At 31.4% G+C, this 17,494-nt stretch overlaps 2 protein-coding genes across 7 annotated transcripts; both read left to right on the forward strand.

Moving 5' to 3' along the window:
* The first annotated feature begins 1,016 nt into the window (after nt 1-1,016).
* On the forward strand, nt 1,017-6,016 carry LOC108336229 (probable polygalacturonase). The gene is made up of 5 exons (XM_017572591.2): nt 1,017-1,653; nt 2,534-2,654; nt 4,300-4,474; nt 4,576-4,646; nt 5,172-6,016. Exons 1-5 carry the CDS (start codon nt 1,330-1,332, stop codon nt 5,807-5,809), a joined length of 1,329 nt encoding a protein of 442 aa, XP_017428080.1. The 5' UTR covers nt 1,017-1,329; the 3' UTR covers nt 5,810-6,016.
* Nucleotides 6,017-6,951: 935 nt separating this feature from the next.
* Nucleotides 6,952-13,889, forward strand: LOC108338534 (uncharacterized protein At3g49140). Of its 6 annotated transcripts, none has more exons than XM_017575461.2 (13): nt 6,952-7,197; nt 7,913-8,006; nt 8,739-8,964; nt 9,110-9,212; nt 9,347-9,411; nt 10,137-10,265; nt 10,380-10,478; nt 10,611-10,767; nt 11,374-11,474; nt 11,758-11,898; nt 12,192-12,287; nt 13,077-13,184; nt 13,319-13,889. In XM_017575461.2, the coding sequence occupies exons 1-12, from the start codon at nt 7,152-7,154 to the stop codon at nt 13,179-13,181; spliced, it is 1,362 nt and encodes a 453-aa protein (XP_017430950.1). In that variant the 5' UTR covers nt 6,952-7,151; the 3' UTR covers nt 13,182-13,184; nt 13,319-13,889. The 6 variants fall into 6 exon arrangements, with proteins under 6 accessions (XP_017430950.1, XP_017430951.1, XP_017430949.1 ...); XM_017575462.2 differs by having other exon boundaries at nt 6,953-7,197; nt 13,475-13,889; XM_017575460.2 differs by having other exon boundaries at nt 6,954-7,197; nt 13,077-13,889.
* The last annotated feature ends 3,605 nt before the right edge of the window (nt 13,890-17,494 follow it).

Raw genomic sequence — 17,494 nt, forward strand, 5'->3', positions numbered from 1 at the left:
TTAATTAGTCACAAAGAAATAATTTAATATTATTAAGTTCAAAAAGATATTATTTTCTATAATTTAATATTTTTAATTTTATTTTTTACATTCTTGTATAATTTCAAATATATGTATAATGATCAATATGTAAATAATTTGTATTATTTCATATGTCTATATAATGACCAATACGTAAATAATAATATGCTTTCTTTTTCTCAAAATCAACTTTTTTTTTTAAATTGTACACAATTGTGTGGTATTAGCGTGGCAACAAAACTTTTTTAATTTATAATTTAGTTGCCAGTTATTACAAAAGTGAGATATATTTCATTTTGTAATGATTAATTGTTTGGTTTGACATATGACTGGTCAATCTCGCTACTAGCTCATTAAACAACTTAGGTAAAAGTTGATCGTTCAATCTAGCATATGATTCATCAGTTACTAGCTTGTTGAGCAGTTTATATTAAAAGTTGACTAATCCGTCACACATTACATATTTAAATAAGACTTTGGATTAAAAAAATAAATTAAAAATACATCTTTTATTTTAAATAATATTTCACAATAATAACTATTTAAGTTAAAATATAATTAAATTTTCATTGAAAAAGTAAATAGTAAAAAAGATGTGATGTAATAAAATCAACAGTAACTAAATTAAAATAATGTTATGTATTATAACTTTTACAATAAAAGTGCTTCTAACAGCAAGCTTCATTTGGCAACCTACTTAAAATTTACAAAGCTCATAAATAAAAAAGATACCGACATTTAAAAACTCTTTCCATCTAAACTTACATATGAATCAATCTGATTCTTATAGATCAAACGTACCAAAAAAATTATCTTTTCAGTTAACAGACATCTAATATTCATAAATATTTATATAAAACCAATATTTAAATCTTATAGATTAAATTAACTTGTACATAAATATTTTTCAAAAATAACCTCATAATTTTTCTAAATATCTTAATTTAACAAACTAATTTTAACTTAAAAACAAAACGCTCTAAGAAAAATAACATATGCATGTTTGAACTTCTCCTCAAAAGTTTTGGCAAAAATAAGAAGGGAAAGGTAAAGGGAAATGCAATAGGATTTTGAAGGATTCTGCATCCAATTTCAATCACCACACCCACACGCACATTTACACGAGAGTGAGAGTGCTAGTGATTCTCTGTGTGTGTGAGGACAACAGAACCAAACAATTACTTCCACTTTTAATGTTTTCACCAACCACCATACGTACGCACATAGCAGAACCCACTGCCCTTAACTTCAGACAGAGCCCTTTTAGTTTCACTGGTTCTTCGTTTCTCCGAATCTGATCCAGCAAAAATGCGCCTTCGCTTCTTCACGTTGCTGTGTTTGTGCTGTTGCTGGTTCGTCTCTAGCGAGGGCGAAACGGTGTCGTGTTCGAACATAGTGTCGTCGGGGTTCCGCAGCGACAACATTTCCATAACTGATTTCGGCGGCGTGGGTGATGGCCACACCCTCAACACCAAGGCCTTCAGGGAGGCCATATACAGGATTCAGCGCTTGACACGTGTAGGAGGCACGCTCCTCTATGTCCCTCCCGGAGTCTACTTAACGGAACCCTTCAACCTCACCAGCCACATGACGCTCTACCTCGCCGCCGGTGCCGTTATTATGGCCACGCAGGTGCACTACACTACACTACAAAATCAAACCATTTTTATTTGTTATTTTTGTGTATTAATTTTAATTATCGATTATTAATTTTCTTATTCACATTAAAATTACGATAACCATATTGTTCACTGTTTAACTTTTGTCAATTTGATCTACAGTTTACACGAATTATTTTTTTTTTTAATTTAGACATTTTAAATTTTGCATAAACATGACTGTGTATGCTGCGAAACAATGTCGGCTAGGTCAAGCGTCTAAGAGGAGAATGCCGAAAGAAAATATCAGAAGGGAACGTGAAATGGTAATACGATGTGACAATTTAAAAGCATTTCACGTGCATAAAGAAAAAAAGAAGCGTAAAATATGAAAAGGGCGTAGTTACGATGGATTCGTTGTTTATTCGTATGGTGGGTGGTATGGATCGTAATGGAAAGTAGGAAACATACGATCTCCATGATCATGGTGGGTCCCAGGTTGAGAGGATAGAAACTAGTGAGTGGTCTCGTCTTCATCAATGCATGCCACTATGTGCATCATCACATTGTAGCTTTAGCAGCTGGAATTTCTGACTATTACTGTGTCTTCTTTCCTAATGAATTGGTGGTGGGGTAGAGACTTGTTCTGCTGCTGCTGCCACATGCTAGTGTAATTTCTGTGTTTTAATTAAACATCAATATGAGATGGTGATTATTGTACATGTCTATGCTAATTTCATCTGTTTTGAATGCACCATGATCTAGCTAGATACAAAATTACAGTAAACAACTTTCATCATTTCTTCCTTTTCTTACAAATTGTATTATTTGAGAGAAACAAATGGATCAAAAGTTTCAGATGAGCTAGGACTCAATTTCTAATGACTAATGCCCTTCATTGCTTGATTCATTAGGATTCATCGAATTGGCCTTTGATTGCACCCTTGCCTTCTTATGGAAGAGGAAGGGAGCTGCCTGGTGGAAGGTATATGAGTTTTATGCATGGAGATGGAGTTCAGGATGTGGTAATCACTGGTGGGTATCTAACATGGATAATGATACTTTGACAACATTTTTTTGACAATATTTTAACATCATCTACGTGTCATTCTGTGATTGATCCAAAATTATTTCACAATCAATAATAATAATCATAAACACTAACATAGACCAATCACAGAATGACACGTAGATGATTTTAAAATGTTGTAAAAAAAATATTGTCAAAATATGATTATCCATCTAACATTAACTGTTTTTTAGGATACACTTCAAAATTAGTACTGAATCTGGTTTCATGGTGTGTACTAGACCACATAATATGTAAACTATGATCACACTATGATAACGCTTACAAAATATATATATTTTTTTGTTTATCTAAATTTTCTTACACCTTTTAAATTAATAAGAAATAGTAATTAATATAATTATAAAGTAATTATTATAAGAATTAAAAAATTTATGTTAAGGTTAAAAAAAAACTAACTATACTGCATACTAGAGTTTTGTATGAGAGCTTATAGAACACACTTGTATTACTTAATTAATACTCATCCATGGATACTAATGATCTGTGTAAATATTTAACTCATCCACTTAACCATTTTTGTTTTAAGTTACACTTCTTTGTATTCTTTGTAAATACATGTAAATGTACAATATCTTTGTAATATATTTCAATTAGAATTTTAAGAGTAATTTATTTTTGTAAAATATTTAAAATATTTTATAATAAAATATGTTGTTTGGTTAAATTCTGTTAAATATTAGAATTTTATAAAATTAATTTGATTATTTAAAATTATAGATTTCAAATTCTACCTAAAGTACGTATCTTCTTAAATTCATATATTTTTTCTTTATATTCTTTCCTCAACTTAATCATGGTAGGAACACTTTCACTAAGATTGTAATATTTAGGAGGATTATTTTAATTGATGTTGACTAACAATTTTTTCATCTTAATGATATGTTAGAACTTCTTTTAGACATTATTATCTCATTCAATATTAGACAGAGATTTATTATTATTATTAACCTTGGAGATTATTATTTTTATAGTTGCATATATTATTCTTTATAATAGTGATTGAAATTTAACTTTTTAACAAATACTAATTAAGATCTCTTTGTGAATACAGGAGAAGACATTTCTTTTTAGTAACATCAATCGAACAGTTTGAAAAAAAAAAACAAATAACAATGTTGTACAAAATAGTTTTTGTGAATGTCAATTTAAATAATTGTGATCAAATATCAACTTAAAATAATATTGAGTAATATCAATTTAAAATAATTGTGAATGTCAATATAAGTTGAATTTTTTTTATGCAATTTTCTAGAAAAATAACATCAATCAAAACCAACTAAATAGATAATCTACATTGACATTTTTTAATTATTAAATGTTATATTATTTTTACAAATTGAAATATTTTAGCCATATTAAAAATTAATGAACTTAAATTACTCAAATAAAATATTTAAAAGAAAATAAAAGAATTTAAAATTAGATGAATTGAAATTTATTGTATTTAAATATTTTAAAAATTATAGATTTTTTATACAAACTAGCTTACCTATAATTGAGTGCTGAAAATTTATTTTATTAAAACCAGTGGATGTCGTGTCCAAACTATATTTGTGTCTCTCACGCGGTCATTCATATTTTTCAAAGGTGAAAATGGAACAATTGATGGACAGGGCGATCTGTGGTGGAATAAGTGGAGGCAGAGATCTCTTCAGTTTACCAGACCAAACCTTGTTGAATTTGTAAATTCTAGAGACATTATTATTTCAAATGTAATCTTCAAGAATTCTCCTTTCTGGAACATACACCCGGTTTACAGCAGGTATAGGTCTTCGCTCTTTATAAGTTTTTGTTACTTTGTTTCTAGAAACTAAGTGGTTCTCATCCTTAGATCTCATTCCTAATTGTCTGACTTCTTTGCAGCAATATTGTTGTTCGATTTGTCACCATTTTGGCGCCACGTGACTCTCCAAATACTGATGGCATTGATCCAGGTAAGTAGTGGTTGGTTTCTAGACAGAAAAATATTCACAAAACATTTAAATATTCAAATTTTTGTATGTGTTACCTTTAAGTTTCGCATGTGAGTTTCTAGTTTTAATTAACAACAGAGATTAGGAGAGAATGAGTGCTACAGAGCACACCTTATGCAAATAGTGAAATTGATACAACAAATAGCTTGCACATACTGTGCTAGGTTACTAACTGGTCTTATTTTATTGTTTGTAATCAATATGCATTTTAGTTTTTGGAATTCTTTCCCTTCTAAACACATTTGTCTTGTTTGATACTGGTGACAAGATGCACTCAAATGTAGTCAGTGTGGCTTGAGATTTGACAACTATCATCTCAAGTTTTGTATTTCTGTTTGCTTCCATCCAAGTTAACAACACTACAATGCAGTAGCAAAAACCCACGGGTTATCTGGTGGTTGAAATATTATGGTACCATTTGGTTGGTTGGACAAGTAAAAAAAAAAACCATTTCATATCATTCATACAAGTATTTCATTGATGCAGATTCAAGTTCAAATGTGTGCATAGAGGATTCATACATATCTACTGGAGATGATCTTGTGGCTGTGAAGAGTGGATGGGATGAATACGGGATTGCTTATGGCCTTCCTAGCTCTAACATCACCATCAGGCGTGTAAGTGGATCATCTCCATTTGCTGGAATTGCTGTTGGCAGTGAAACCTCTGGTGGGGTGGAGAATGTACTTGCTGAGCACATCAACCTTTACAAAATGGGAATTGGTATCCACATTAAGACAAACAGTGGCAGGGGTGGATTCATAAAGAATATAACCGTGTCTCATGTGTATATAGAGGAGGCAAGGAAGGGAATAAGAATCTCAGGTGATGTTGGGGACCACCCAGATGACAAATTTGATCCCAATGCTCTCCCCCTTGTGAAGGGTGTCACAATTAAGAATGTTTGGGGTGTGAAGGTTTTGCAGGCTGGCTTGATACAAGGGGTGAAAAATTCACCTTTCACTGATATTTGCCTTTATGATATCAACCTTCGAGGAGTGACAGAACCTAGAACTCCTCCTTGGAAATGTTCTGATGTGTCTGGATTTGCTCATCAGGTTAGCCCTTGGCCATGTTCTGAGCTTAGCAGCAACCAGCAAGGATCATGTGCCAATTATTCCTGAGATTATAGGAATATTTTCACCTTTGTAGCATGAGAGCAGCAGCCATTGGCTTCTTTTGCTGATTTATCGCAATGAAAGGCATTGCAAAATGAAGACTTGTTTGTTTAAATTTTAGTAGAATTTATTTAGACTAATAATTTTAAATTGTTAAATGTAATTGAAATGTATGTCGAAGTTAATTTCAATAATAAAAATTATGTTTAAACATCTCCAATTAAATGATGTTTTTTTGGGGTTTAAACAAACATGCCCTAAATTTATTAACATATAATGAGTGTTATGTTAAGTAAAATTAAGGTATTATTTGATGCATTATAGGGAAAACACAAATAAATCTAAATAAAAATCATATTTGAAAATTATAAGGATTACTCTTTGAAATATATAGTTCATTTACGATAAAAGAATGACATTTCTCCTATTAGAAAATCATGGGAATTAATTTAAAAAATTATGCCTTCGTTATAAGCATTCCTGTGAAACTAATATGTTTATCTATTAACTATGATTATTTTTCTGTTTTTTAAAACAAGAGTTCATATTGGAAAAGTTAAAATAAAAGTATCATACTGGGACAACCAAACTCTATCTTCAATTTCTGTATCTAGCATTCATCCAAGAATAATTTTATAATCGAATATTCTTTGGAGATAAGAACTCAACCTACATCATACACAAATTTAGAAATAGGACAAATTTATGATTTTGGAGCCAAGCCCACTTTAAATTAACTCAACCCATACCTACCATTTAAATTAATTTGGTAATGCTAGTTTGCTAAGTATATCTATCAGGACCAAACATAAATTAATTGACAAAAAAACCAAAAAATATTATCAATAAATATTTATTATATCATTAATATTAAACTTATTTATTTCTAATATGTACAAAAATAACTGAAAATAAAATTGATAGTGATGAATTTATGTCAACAACGTTGATGAATGAAACAAAGAATTTAAGTTAACGTAGCTTACGTGGGAAGTGAGGGTAAAGTAGGCAAAGTAAATCCTCTGTAGCCAATATTATATGCCGCAAAAATTCAGTTGAATCACGACCGTTGATCATCCATCATACCGAATTTAAACAGCAGCGAGAAAATGACGAGCGCTCCAGATTTTTCTTCACGGAATATGAAGCTGGAGAGGCAGGAGAGGATCGAAGGAGTGGGAAGTGAGGTTATAGTGTTTACTCAGAAGCAGAAGTAGCACTGCAACAACACAAGCACATGCCATCGTCATGTCTGTGCTTGAGTCTTCGTTAGTTATTGCTTTCACTGTCACATAAAAGCAAGATACGCACACACCCGCCCTCTCTCCTCAAATCGTCGTTGTCTTCCATGGCTATTCGACCTCCTGCTTCTTCTTCACTTTCCTCACCTTCTGGTAAATTTTTCGAACTCTTATTTCTATGCTATTTAATTTCCGAATTACTATTACTCCGTCAAATAGACAATCCGTTAATTCATTTCACAATAAAACGATTGTTCCTAAGGAAATCCTCGTGCTCATGCATGCTTATTTAACTCTAGTCAGATGAAAATGTTATTAAGTTATTAGGCTCGATCGAGTTTTTAAGTAGGAGAATGCTTCATTTGCTAGAACTGTGGAGTTCGCCGGAGCAAAATAAATAACTTAAATGTTTTAACGGTTTTCAGATTGTGAAGAAGTCTATAAGTTTTAGGGCTAAATGCGGATTTTAGGAATTTGAGAAGGAGCGCAAAATTTCGATCAGAACTGTGTTTTTGTTATGGAGTGATAGAACTTATACGACTTTAGTTATTTCATACATTTTGAGATTTTCTTTTGTTTTACGTGATTTGAGTACTACTTACCTACACTACACATGCCAGGGATTTGATTTTGAGAGTGAGTGCAAATTTTTGACGGAGACGGGATTTTTGTTCTCAAGTGATAGAACATCTTAGATGATTTATAATTTTTTTACACATTTTTACATTTCCGCTTCTTCTATGTGTTTTGAGATATTTGCCTACAGTACACTCGTTATCGTCTTTTGACTTGAGGATTTATGTTATGTTCAAATGCTCTCTCTTCTGGATGGTGTTTTCATATTTGTTCAACACTGTGTGTCTTGTAGAAGGGATATGTTACTCTACGTCATATGGAATAACAAGCAATTCAATCAAACTTCCTATTGATGGCCGAAGATGGCATGACCTTGCCAGCACAAGGTGCTTATATATTACATAATTGATGATTATTTACCCTTATTCAGAAAATAGAGTGATCAGTTTGAAAGTCAATTCACCCTTCTCTTGCTTATAGAATTGAAATAGTACTACAGGTGGGATTATTCAATTTGTCTCTAATTAGAGACAAGGAAATGGGGGAAGATATTTTACATTTATTTGCATCCATATTCCATTCAGTATCTCAACAATTTTAGGGACTTCTTTTCTTTTCTTTCTTTCTTTTTTTTCCTTCCCTTTTTATTATTTATATAGGCTTTGATATCATTGTTAGGTTCTTTAAAGGGAGATACATTAAGAAGATACGGCACCAATGAGTCATAATCAAAACCGTACTCCAACCTACAACTTTAAGTCAATGAGTTTGTGGGTCTTCTTTGTTATATGTTGCTCAACTTTTTTATTTCTACTCAAAATATGATTCAAACTCACTTAGATTCCTAACATCTAAAACGCTGAAATCAGTAATGATATATTATAATGAGTTTAACTTTTATTTATGTCAAACCAATATTTTCATTAGCCTCTTCCTTCTATTGATTCTGCAATCAAATATTCCGTTTACTGTGTTAGTTGAAAATTCACTAAACCATGATTACCACAATTATTTATATAGGCTTGTTCTTGTCACTTGTGAAATCTTGTTTATGTTATTATTCTTCTTGAAATATCTTAAAATGCTTTGTTTCCTGAAATAGTTTTGGTTATCTTTAGGTACAAAAGTTCATGTTTTGGATTGCCACACCTCCTTTGGCCATCCACAGGGCATGATCAGTGCCTTTCGAAGGTTAATGTTGCTGCAGATTATTCAGATTCTATACCCGATTCTTCTGATCACATGGATGGACAAGGTTATCATCCTCTTGAAGAACTGAAAGGTTCTGAGGATGTAAAGCCAGCCAGACTCTCTCCTCCTGAAATGGCAAAAACAACTGTAGAGGTTTGTGCCTAAATGCATTTGTGCATGTAAAAGGAGTTAATTTGTAATATGTAGAGCTGCACATATTATGATTTTTCTATTTTGCTTAACGTATTCTGGTAGTATCCATATCCTTTTATCATCATGCCCTGTTTGTTGGCATTAGGCTAATAAAAACGCCTTGCTAGTATTTCCTGGAATGGTACACTGTGAACCACATGAGCAGATTTCATGGGCTGAGTTTCAATATCATATTGATGATTTTGGAGGTTTGTTTTCTTTTTGTTATGTATATATTTTGTTTATGAAGTGAGAATTATCAATTACCTTAATGAATTTATGATTTAGTATTTATACATTGAGAATTTTAACTTGTTGCTTTAATTTGTTTTTTGTTCTGTAGATATATATTTTGAAATCTTTGATGATGCAAACATTTTGGCAGATCGTGGAGCTAACAATCCTGTGGTAGGAATTTAGTAGCGGTTTACAAAGGGATTTCATTGTTAGTCATGCAAAGAGTTGACCAACTATGCTTAGCTGTTGAGATTTCTCTTTTTCTTCTCTTCTCTAAGGATTATTCCACATACTTTTTCTTTTACTTCTTTGTCTCCCACGTGATACAAATTATTATTATTATTATTATTATTATTTTATATATATATATATATATATATATATATATATATATATATATATATATATATATATATATATATATATTGTATGTATTTATGTATATATATTGTCTTTTTAAATTTGAAGTACATGAAAGCTGCATATATGTGTCAGGGAGCCGTGTGATACATTTGTGTAGTCTTTCTAGTTATAAGGTCCAGGCTTCTAATCTCTTCCACGTACTTCTCTCTTGTTTCTTTTCTTTTATTTAGTTCTTTTGACTGGTGTGTTTGGGACTCCTTGTTAGATTTCATGTTTTCACTCAAAATAAAAGGCCAATTTCATATATGGTATAATCATATGAAGTTATTAATTCAGATCATGAGATTATATAGTCATCTTAAAAGTATTATTTTTTTAAGTGATTCAACTTTGTTTTTATGCAACAGCTTGAAGAGCTATATTTGTTGTTTGGACGGTAAAGTGAAGTAGTTTTGGCATGGTCTTTTTGTTTCCCATCCTTATCTATAAGGTAGAAGTTGTGAAATTGATATTCAGGTTCTGTGTTTCTTCAGAATGTTTTCATTGGAATGGACATCCCAATATACGATAATAATAGAAGAACTGCTAATGAGTATGACATTTTCAATAATGGCAAGGATGATGAATTATTCACATTTGATAATGAAGATGATGTTGTTGAGGTTTGCATTTTCAGATGTTTAAATTATGGAAATTAGAAAGTTGTTTTAGTTACCAATCGTTTCTTTTTATGCATGTGAGTAATTTAAATCTGAAGTGTATTCTTCTGCAAACAGGTCTCAGAAATGGAGGAGTTTAACATTTCTGTGAATTGGGGACATCCTGATTCTACAAACTCTTTTCATCCAATTTATTTCTCGAAGTGTTTAACAAAGGTCCTCCATCCCCCCTAAAAAAGAACACAACAAGAACCGATAGATAGCTAATATCTCAAGTTTCAACATGAAAATGATTTAACAGATAGGTTCTGGAAGAAATAACATTGATCTTTATGATTTTTCTTCTAGGCTGTCAACAACTTGGAATATATTAAGAGAATGAACCATCCTACAAATGGTGTTTCCATTATAGGGTTCCTTAGACCCATTTATGATGAAGAAAGGTCTTATCTAAGATGGATGTATCACACTGAAGATGGTGCTGTATACATCTCCGGCTTGAGAGGTATCAGTTAACTACAAGATCGATATCTATGATCTACAGATTTCCTTTATACTCATTTAGTATAAGAACATCAAGTTTTTCTCCATATAAATTCCTAAACTTAAATTTTGTAGAGCATATATTTTCATGAAGGGGCACTTTTAACTTCTATGTCACTTCCATGTTTTTATTTATATGTAGACCAATTAGTTTATTAATTTGTTGGCTAACTTATGTGTATTTTATTTAATACTTTCTTGTTATGGCACATTTATGAAGAAGTGTGTTAAAGGACTCTGAACATCCTCACAATTCAGTATTGTAGAATGATCTTGTTTAGTTGACTAAAGTTGTGCTGCTTTTTTGAAAACTCAAACTTGGTGTTAGTTGTTTGGGTTCACTACTGTTGCTTGTTGTTTTTTGTGTAGTCAATCTAGTATTTCAATATAACAATCAAGCTTGAAGTTTGTCATTGCAGTTCTCTGAGCATTTTGCATTTATGCAACCTGCAGAGGCAAAGGCTCTTCTTTATCAGTGACATGAAATCTTAGTTTTGACAAAAAGACTGTACATTCATTGGTAAATTGTTTTTTAACTTTGTTCCTTTTCAATGATTGTATGGCGAAGATTCTTACTCAAATAGTATTGATGACCAAGGAAACGGTAATTCGACACTATACGGATTAGAGATCCTGAAAATCAAGCTCTACTCCATGTATGGAAATCAGGTACGTGTCACAAAACCGGTTCTTTTTTTCTTTATCTATCTATCTATCTATCTATATAACAACACCTTCTTTGTTATTAAGAGAGAGTGTGTTAATAATTTATGACTTCATTTTTGAAAAATACACCAAAGGTGTAGCCTGCTAAAATACCCCTAGAAAGCAAATGGGGGTACACTAGCAAATCGACAATATTTTTCTGTAATTTGAAGCATCATTAAGTTTGTTGAGATCTATATTCTAAATTTCAAATTATAAATGTTCTACATGTACACAATAATTGCAGTCTGAAATTAGTGTGCTAGAGTTTCAAGATGCTGAACCTGATATTCTTGCACACTCTTCTTCGGAAATTCTGGAACGGTTCAACAGATTCTGTGATGATGATCTTAAAGCACTTTGCAAGAAGAAAGGTCTTGATGCTGAGGTAATCCAATTTTTCCCCGCTTTATAAAATAATTCCACATTTATTTACATCTTCGTTCTTTTCGTTTATGACATCAAATAAATGAAGGAAAGCCTCCCTTGTTTTCCATTGGATATACCAAACGAGGAAATTGATGACTCTTTACTTCTTTTCCTTTGTATCTTACTTCCTCGCGTAGTAGGAAAAGACTATTATTTGCTTCATCATCTGTTTATTCTTTGATTTTTTGTCTACTGTTAGCAATTGGTTTAAGCTGATTGTTTATTTTACTGTTACTATTACTTGGCTTCCAGGGAGCTTACCTGGTTGGGGTTGACAGCCTTGGCATGGATGTTAGAGTTTTCTCAGGTGTAGAAGTAAAAACTCATCGCTTTCCATTCAAAATCCAGGTAAGGATTGTGGGTTTCAAAAGAATGTACATTATTCAAGATTGATCATGCACCCTCACCTGAACATCCTAGTCAGAACATGCGTATTAGTTATTAAAACAATCTAGTTGCTATCAACCTCTTACGGATAAGATAATTTGAGGGTTGACTGTGTAAGCTTATGATTCGTATGCTATCCAATGTTTGATGCTGGACATTTAAATGATCATGTTAAAATAAGTCCAGTGGAAAAAGGAAAACCATATATCATAACCCAAAAAATCTTGATGATTTTGTTTTTATAGTATTTTTTGGATTTCTGAGGCTCCTGAATTATCAGTAATATTTGAAGCAAACCTACAAGTCTGAGGTTCTAAGTGAACCAATGTGTCACGCACATATAACATGCTTGCCTAGCACATGGGAAGATTTGAACTGGATTCTCCAGAAATATATTTTTTGGTAGAATTTGGGAAGTGGGCTTCATAATTAACGGTTTAATATCAGTAGATTAAATACAGGAAGGTAAACAAACCTTTGTCTGGGGTAAGGTGATGAACATTTGTGATCAGAAGAGTAGGGAACACTGTTGTGTCTGTGATTGACCACGTGTTAAAGAAGCCTTTACGGTCCACTACCGTTCATTTAAGGCATTTTAATCTAATGGTTACCAAGAGCCTACAACACAGGCTACTCCATGGCCTTGACTTATATAAGCTTTTGTAAGTGATATAAATTTGCTAAAAGAAGAAACCTCCGGCCTGGCATGTTTTCTTATTGACTAATGGATTATTCTTCTTCAATTTGTAGGCTGCCACCATAAACGCAGCTGCAAAACAGATTTGGCAACTCTTGTTTCCTCGATCTCAACGCAAGAAGAATATGAAGAAGTGGCGGACCACCACCATGATTTGATAGGTGATTGGTCCTTATTTATTCACTTTGTCCTTCTCAAACTACCCGTACCTAGAGTCTGTTCTGAAGCAATTGATGTCTTTATGTATGAATAGTTCTATAATCTGTACATTTTTTCCTGGGTAAATCCTATACAGCATTTTTGGGTACATCTTCAATGGAGTATTAGTGGCAAGGTTGTGTCGCTCTTCAATGGAGTATTAGTGGCTGCAAATATTAAACCCAAGTTTACGTAGGTTGATCTTTACTATTTCACAAAATTGAGAATCAAGTACTTGGGTGTTTCTTTGCAGTTTGAAGCTTGTCAAATGGAGAGACACATTCCGATACATAAAACTGAGTAACGAGTATTTTATCTCATTGAGATAAACACGTGGTACGGTGGACGTAACTTTTATCTCGAGAATATCCATGTTGGCTCTATAATTTTATTTAGGTTGAAAAGGGCACTATTATCTTCTTTTTCCTCTTTTACTCCCATCTAAATTAGAAATTTTAAAATGTTTAGCTTTCTGTTTGATGCATAATAAGGATAGCATTTATTCATTGTTTGGTGAATAATAAGTGATGCTTAAGGACAGCGTTTATTAGTAAAACTGTTTCCTCAGGAGATCATATTTTTTTAAATTTGCAATTATTCTGTGATTAGTACATTGTATATATACTTTGAATTTCAGGATGATCTGTTGCATAGAACAGGTTTCCACACTTATTGTTTAACTTCTGTCCTTTTATAGCACGAGACGTATTATTTTGGCAACTACATAACCTGTATTCTTAGTAAATACTATTAAATATTCATTACACACTTTTGTGCGTTTGGCCTGTTTTTTTTGGGTGGTGGGGACTCGAAATCTATTTTTAAGATGAAGTGTTTTTCACATTTTCTTACCTTGGAAACCACTTTTAATCTAAATATTGCTTTGCATAAAAGGTCTTACGTTTTTAGAATTAACTGCAAACTTACATTTTAACAATATAATGTTTGAAACTTATACCATTTGAACTTATGTTTGAAGCTTTTTTTATAGATTCAAAGCACGTTTAAAAATGTGCTATTTCAATTGATGGGCATTGCCTAAAGAAGCTGCAACCATCAGGCTTCGAACATCTTTTATACATTATAATACCAACGAACCATTATTCAGTGATCATTTTAGCTCCAACTAAATAATATATCCTCATCTACTCTATGTTGGTGCTCCTCATAATGCTGAGGCCAATGAAAGGTTTGAACTTTTGCAAGGATATCATTTTCGACTTCTGCCAAATGGCAACTATCATGGGATGAAGACATCTTGCTCTTACGTCTTTATGACTACTATGTTGTTACGTCTATTCATTTATGGTTATTTATTGTAGTTGACTATCTTCTCTGGGCAATAAATTAATAAAAACTGTCCTGAGGGATAGTTTGAATTAAGTAAAAAAAATAGTATAAAGAGAAAGAAGAAAAATAGTGAAAAGATTGTAAGGGATTTATTTGATATGATATATTTTTGTTTTGTAAATTGATATATTTTTAAAAAACTAACTAAATGTTCCTGTGTTAAAAATAACATAATTAAATGGTAATAAGTGTTTAAATATTTACCGCCTAAGTCGAGTTAAATCACTTGTCTTGTTATTAATGGAGTATCCGTCTATAAAAATAACTGTCGATGGAAAGGAATAATTTAAAAAAAAAACACAAATTAAGAATTGAAATAAATTTCAAATTGAAATAAGTAAAAGTCATTATAGAATTTTAGTAAAAGAAAAGGGTATATTTCAAAATAACAAATTAAGATAAGCTACTCACCAAAATTCAAATTAGTTATTATTTATTATTCATTTTATAATTATATACAAAAGTAATATAAGAGTTATAAATATAACTAGGAAAACTAGAGTTTTTTTATTAAAAAAAGAAATTATACACAATAGGATTTATCCTAAACAATGCTTATGCATCTCTCTTATTGATAAACTGAAATATCTTTATTTATTCACACGATTAAGGTAACTATTACAAACAAGAAAGACAAATACACAAACAAACAGGTAATAAAGAGTAAGCTAATGTACTAAAAAGATAAATCATACAACATGTATACAAATATTAACACATAAACATTTATATCAGTAAATCCTAGTACATACAATCATTCATACTAGACTCGATCATCTTGATACATGTATTGACATCATACATTGGCGAGTTCGTTAACATATTTGGCCAAGGCAAAACTCTTAGACTAAGACCTTTTGCTCCGCTCACCACATACTCACATTTTCTACTTGAGATTGAATGGTTATTAGAGCGACATGATAACTCCCAATACAGAATCCATACATCAATACATACACTATTGAAATCATTACAAGAAACTTCTCCTTAAAATTCCTTCCATAACATTCATCATACATACAACCATGCTATCAATTCATAATACATATTAAACATACGTCATATCCATATTAATTCATTTCAAACAAATCAAAACATCACAAAATCCATAACATATACACTAATGCTCAAAAGTTGTGTTCAACGCTAGATCTTCCATAAAAGATGGTGCTTAGGGATAAAAGATGTGCTCAGTGACAGTCTTGACGCTTAGTGACAGTCATGGCGGTCAACGTCAAACCTTTGCAAAAAGGTGGCACTCAACAACAATCTTAGTGTTTAACATCATTCTTCTCGCAAAATGTTGTGTTCAACAACACCTTTCTACTGCTCAACGACTTGAGATTAAATTATTTCAGACCTACAGTGAAAAGTGGTGCTCAAAGCGTTCACATTTTTACGCGTTCAATGGTACAAGGTAAGTAGATTATTCATTAGTTCAAACATCAATATCAGTGAATAAACCAAATTCAGACAAACAAACATGCAAATTAACATTTTCAAAGCATTTGTAACTTTAAAACAAGGTAAGTAAAGATGACCAAAAAGCTCAACAACCCTCAAAAATCTTTTAGAGAAGAAAGTCCTATTTGTCTCTATGAACAACACAAACACAATCAGAATATACCATTAGAAATACTGATCAATAGAAACTCTTAAAGAAGACTCAAACACCACATGTAATCCTAAATGGTTTACATGCAATGGAAGACTCAACATACTAAAGAAAGAGGCAGAAAACCAACTTACTTTATTGAAAAAACTGATTGAATGGAAGTGGATAATTTGTGACATCCGGGCACTGACGAGGGCGGGGAGTGACGCCGGTGCAAGAGGCATGATGCAGGGGGCACAGACAAGGAGCGACTCCTGGCAGCTTCGAGTGGAAGGGGTACATGTACGAATCGAACATACACCAGAATGAGAGGGATCTAGAGACTATGTAGGTATGAGACTATACAGTTGAAGGATAGCTTAAAGGAATTGATTTGACTACTCATATCACCAAATGCATTTGCTTTTCGGTAGCCTGACTCATAAGAATTGATTTAACTACTTAATTCGCCTCAAAGATTATCTTAACTTTCTTTACTAAAAGTGAGAGAACTCTATAAGATAGGAGTTTAGAAAAATTATATGATTTAAGATAATAAAATTTATTTATAAAATTTGTATTTATACTTTAAATTTTTAATATTAAAATAATTGAATTTTATTATTACTTGGAGTAGAAGATATGTTTTTGAGGAAAATGTTACCTTATACTATTTTCAATATTAAAGAAACAGTGTAATGGAATACGATAAAATGTTCCCACTCGTGTTTTGAGATAAATGTAATTTTTAGTCAGTAATCTTTAAATTTGATTAGAAGTTTTCCTTAACATGAACTAATATTTTACTCCCTTGATTTTTTCTACCTATAAAAAATATTATGTTTTTCCCTTAATTAATAGCTATAGATGATCCTGTTAAAAAGTAAGCAAACACTTATATTGAAAAGGAAAAATAACTGTAAGAGTTTTTCACAAGGCTTGTAACCTCCTCGTGATTATTATTAAATAAAAGTTAAGTAGATTAAACAATTATTGGATAACTAAGAAAACGCAAGCGTGGCTAGTATTTATTAAAAATTAATTATGCTAACATTTATTTTTATGAAAATTGTAATAAATTATGAGAGTTTATTAGCATTGAATATTAAAAAAATTAATCACTCATCATAATTTTATCTTATTATACACATGATTTAAATTATTTGGTATAAACTTAAAGTATAATTTATATAAATAAAACATTCCTTTGTTTTTAAACTTTAATATTGTAATATTTATAAATTAAAAAACCTATTAATTATGATTATATAAATGAATTTTGTTTTTATTGTCTTTTAAGCAATTATTACATTTATTATATTTTAATTA

The sequence above is a fragment of the Vigna angularis genome, chromosome 7 (genome assembly GCF_016808095.1).
Source record: "Vigna angularis cultivar LongXiaoDou No.4 chromosome 7, ASM1680809v1, whole genome shotgun sequence".
NCBI classification, from domain to species: Eukaryota; Viridiplantae; Streptophyta; class Magnoliopsida; order Fabales; family Fabaceae; genus Vigna; species Vigna angularis.

Bases quoted from the DNA above. Each gene is read 5' to 3' on its own strand.
- LOC108338534 (XM_017575461.2), top strand. From the start codon at position 7,152: ATGGCTATTCGACCTCCTGCTTCTTCTTCACTTTCCTCACCTTCTG. The intron at 8,007-8,738 runs GTGCTTATATAT...GGTTATCTTTAG, and splicing joins CATGACCTTGCCAGCACAAG to GTACAAAAGTTCATGTTTTG. The intron at 10,768-11,373 runs GTATCAGTTAAC...TGTATGGCGAAG, and splicing joins ATACATCTCCGGCTTGAGAG to ATTCTTACTCAAATAGTATT.
- LOC108336229 (XM_017572591.2), top strand. From the start codon at position 1,330: ATGCGCCTTCGCTTCTTCACGTTGCTGTGTTTGTGCTGTTGCTGGTTC. The intron at 1,654-2,533 runs GTGCACTACACT...TTGATTCATTAG, and splicing joins CCGTTATTATGGCCACGCAG to GATTCATCGAATTGGCCTTT. The intron at 4,647-5,171 runs GTAAGTAGTGGT...TCATTGATGCAG, and splicing joins TACTGATGGCATTGATCCAG to ATTCAAGTTCAAATGTGTGC.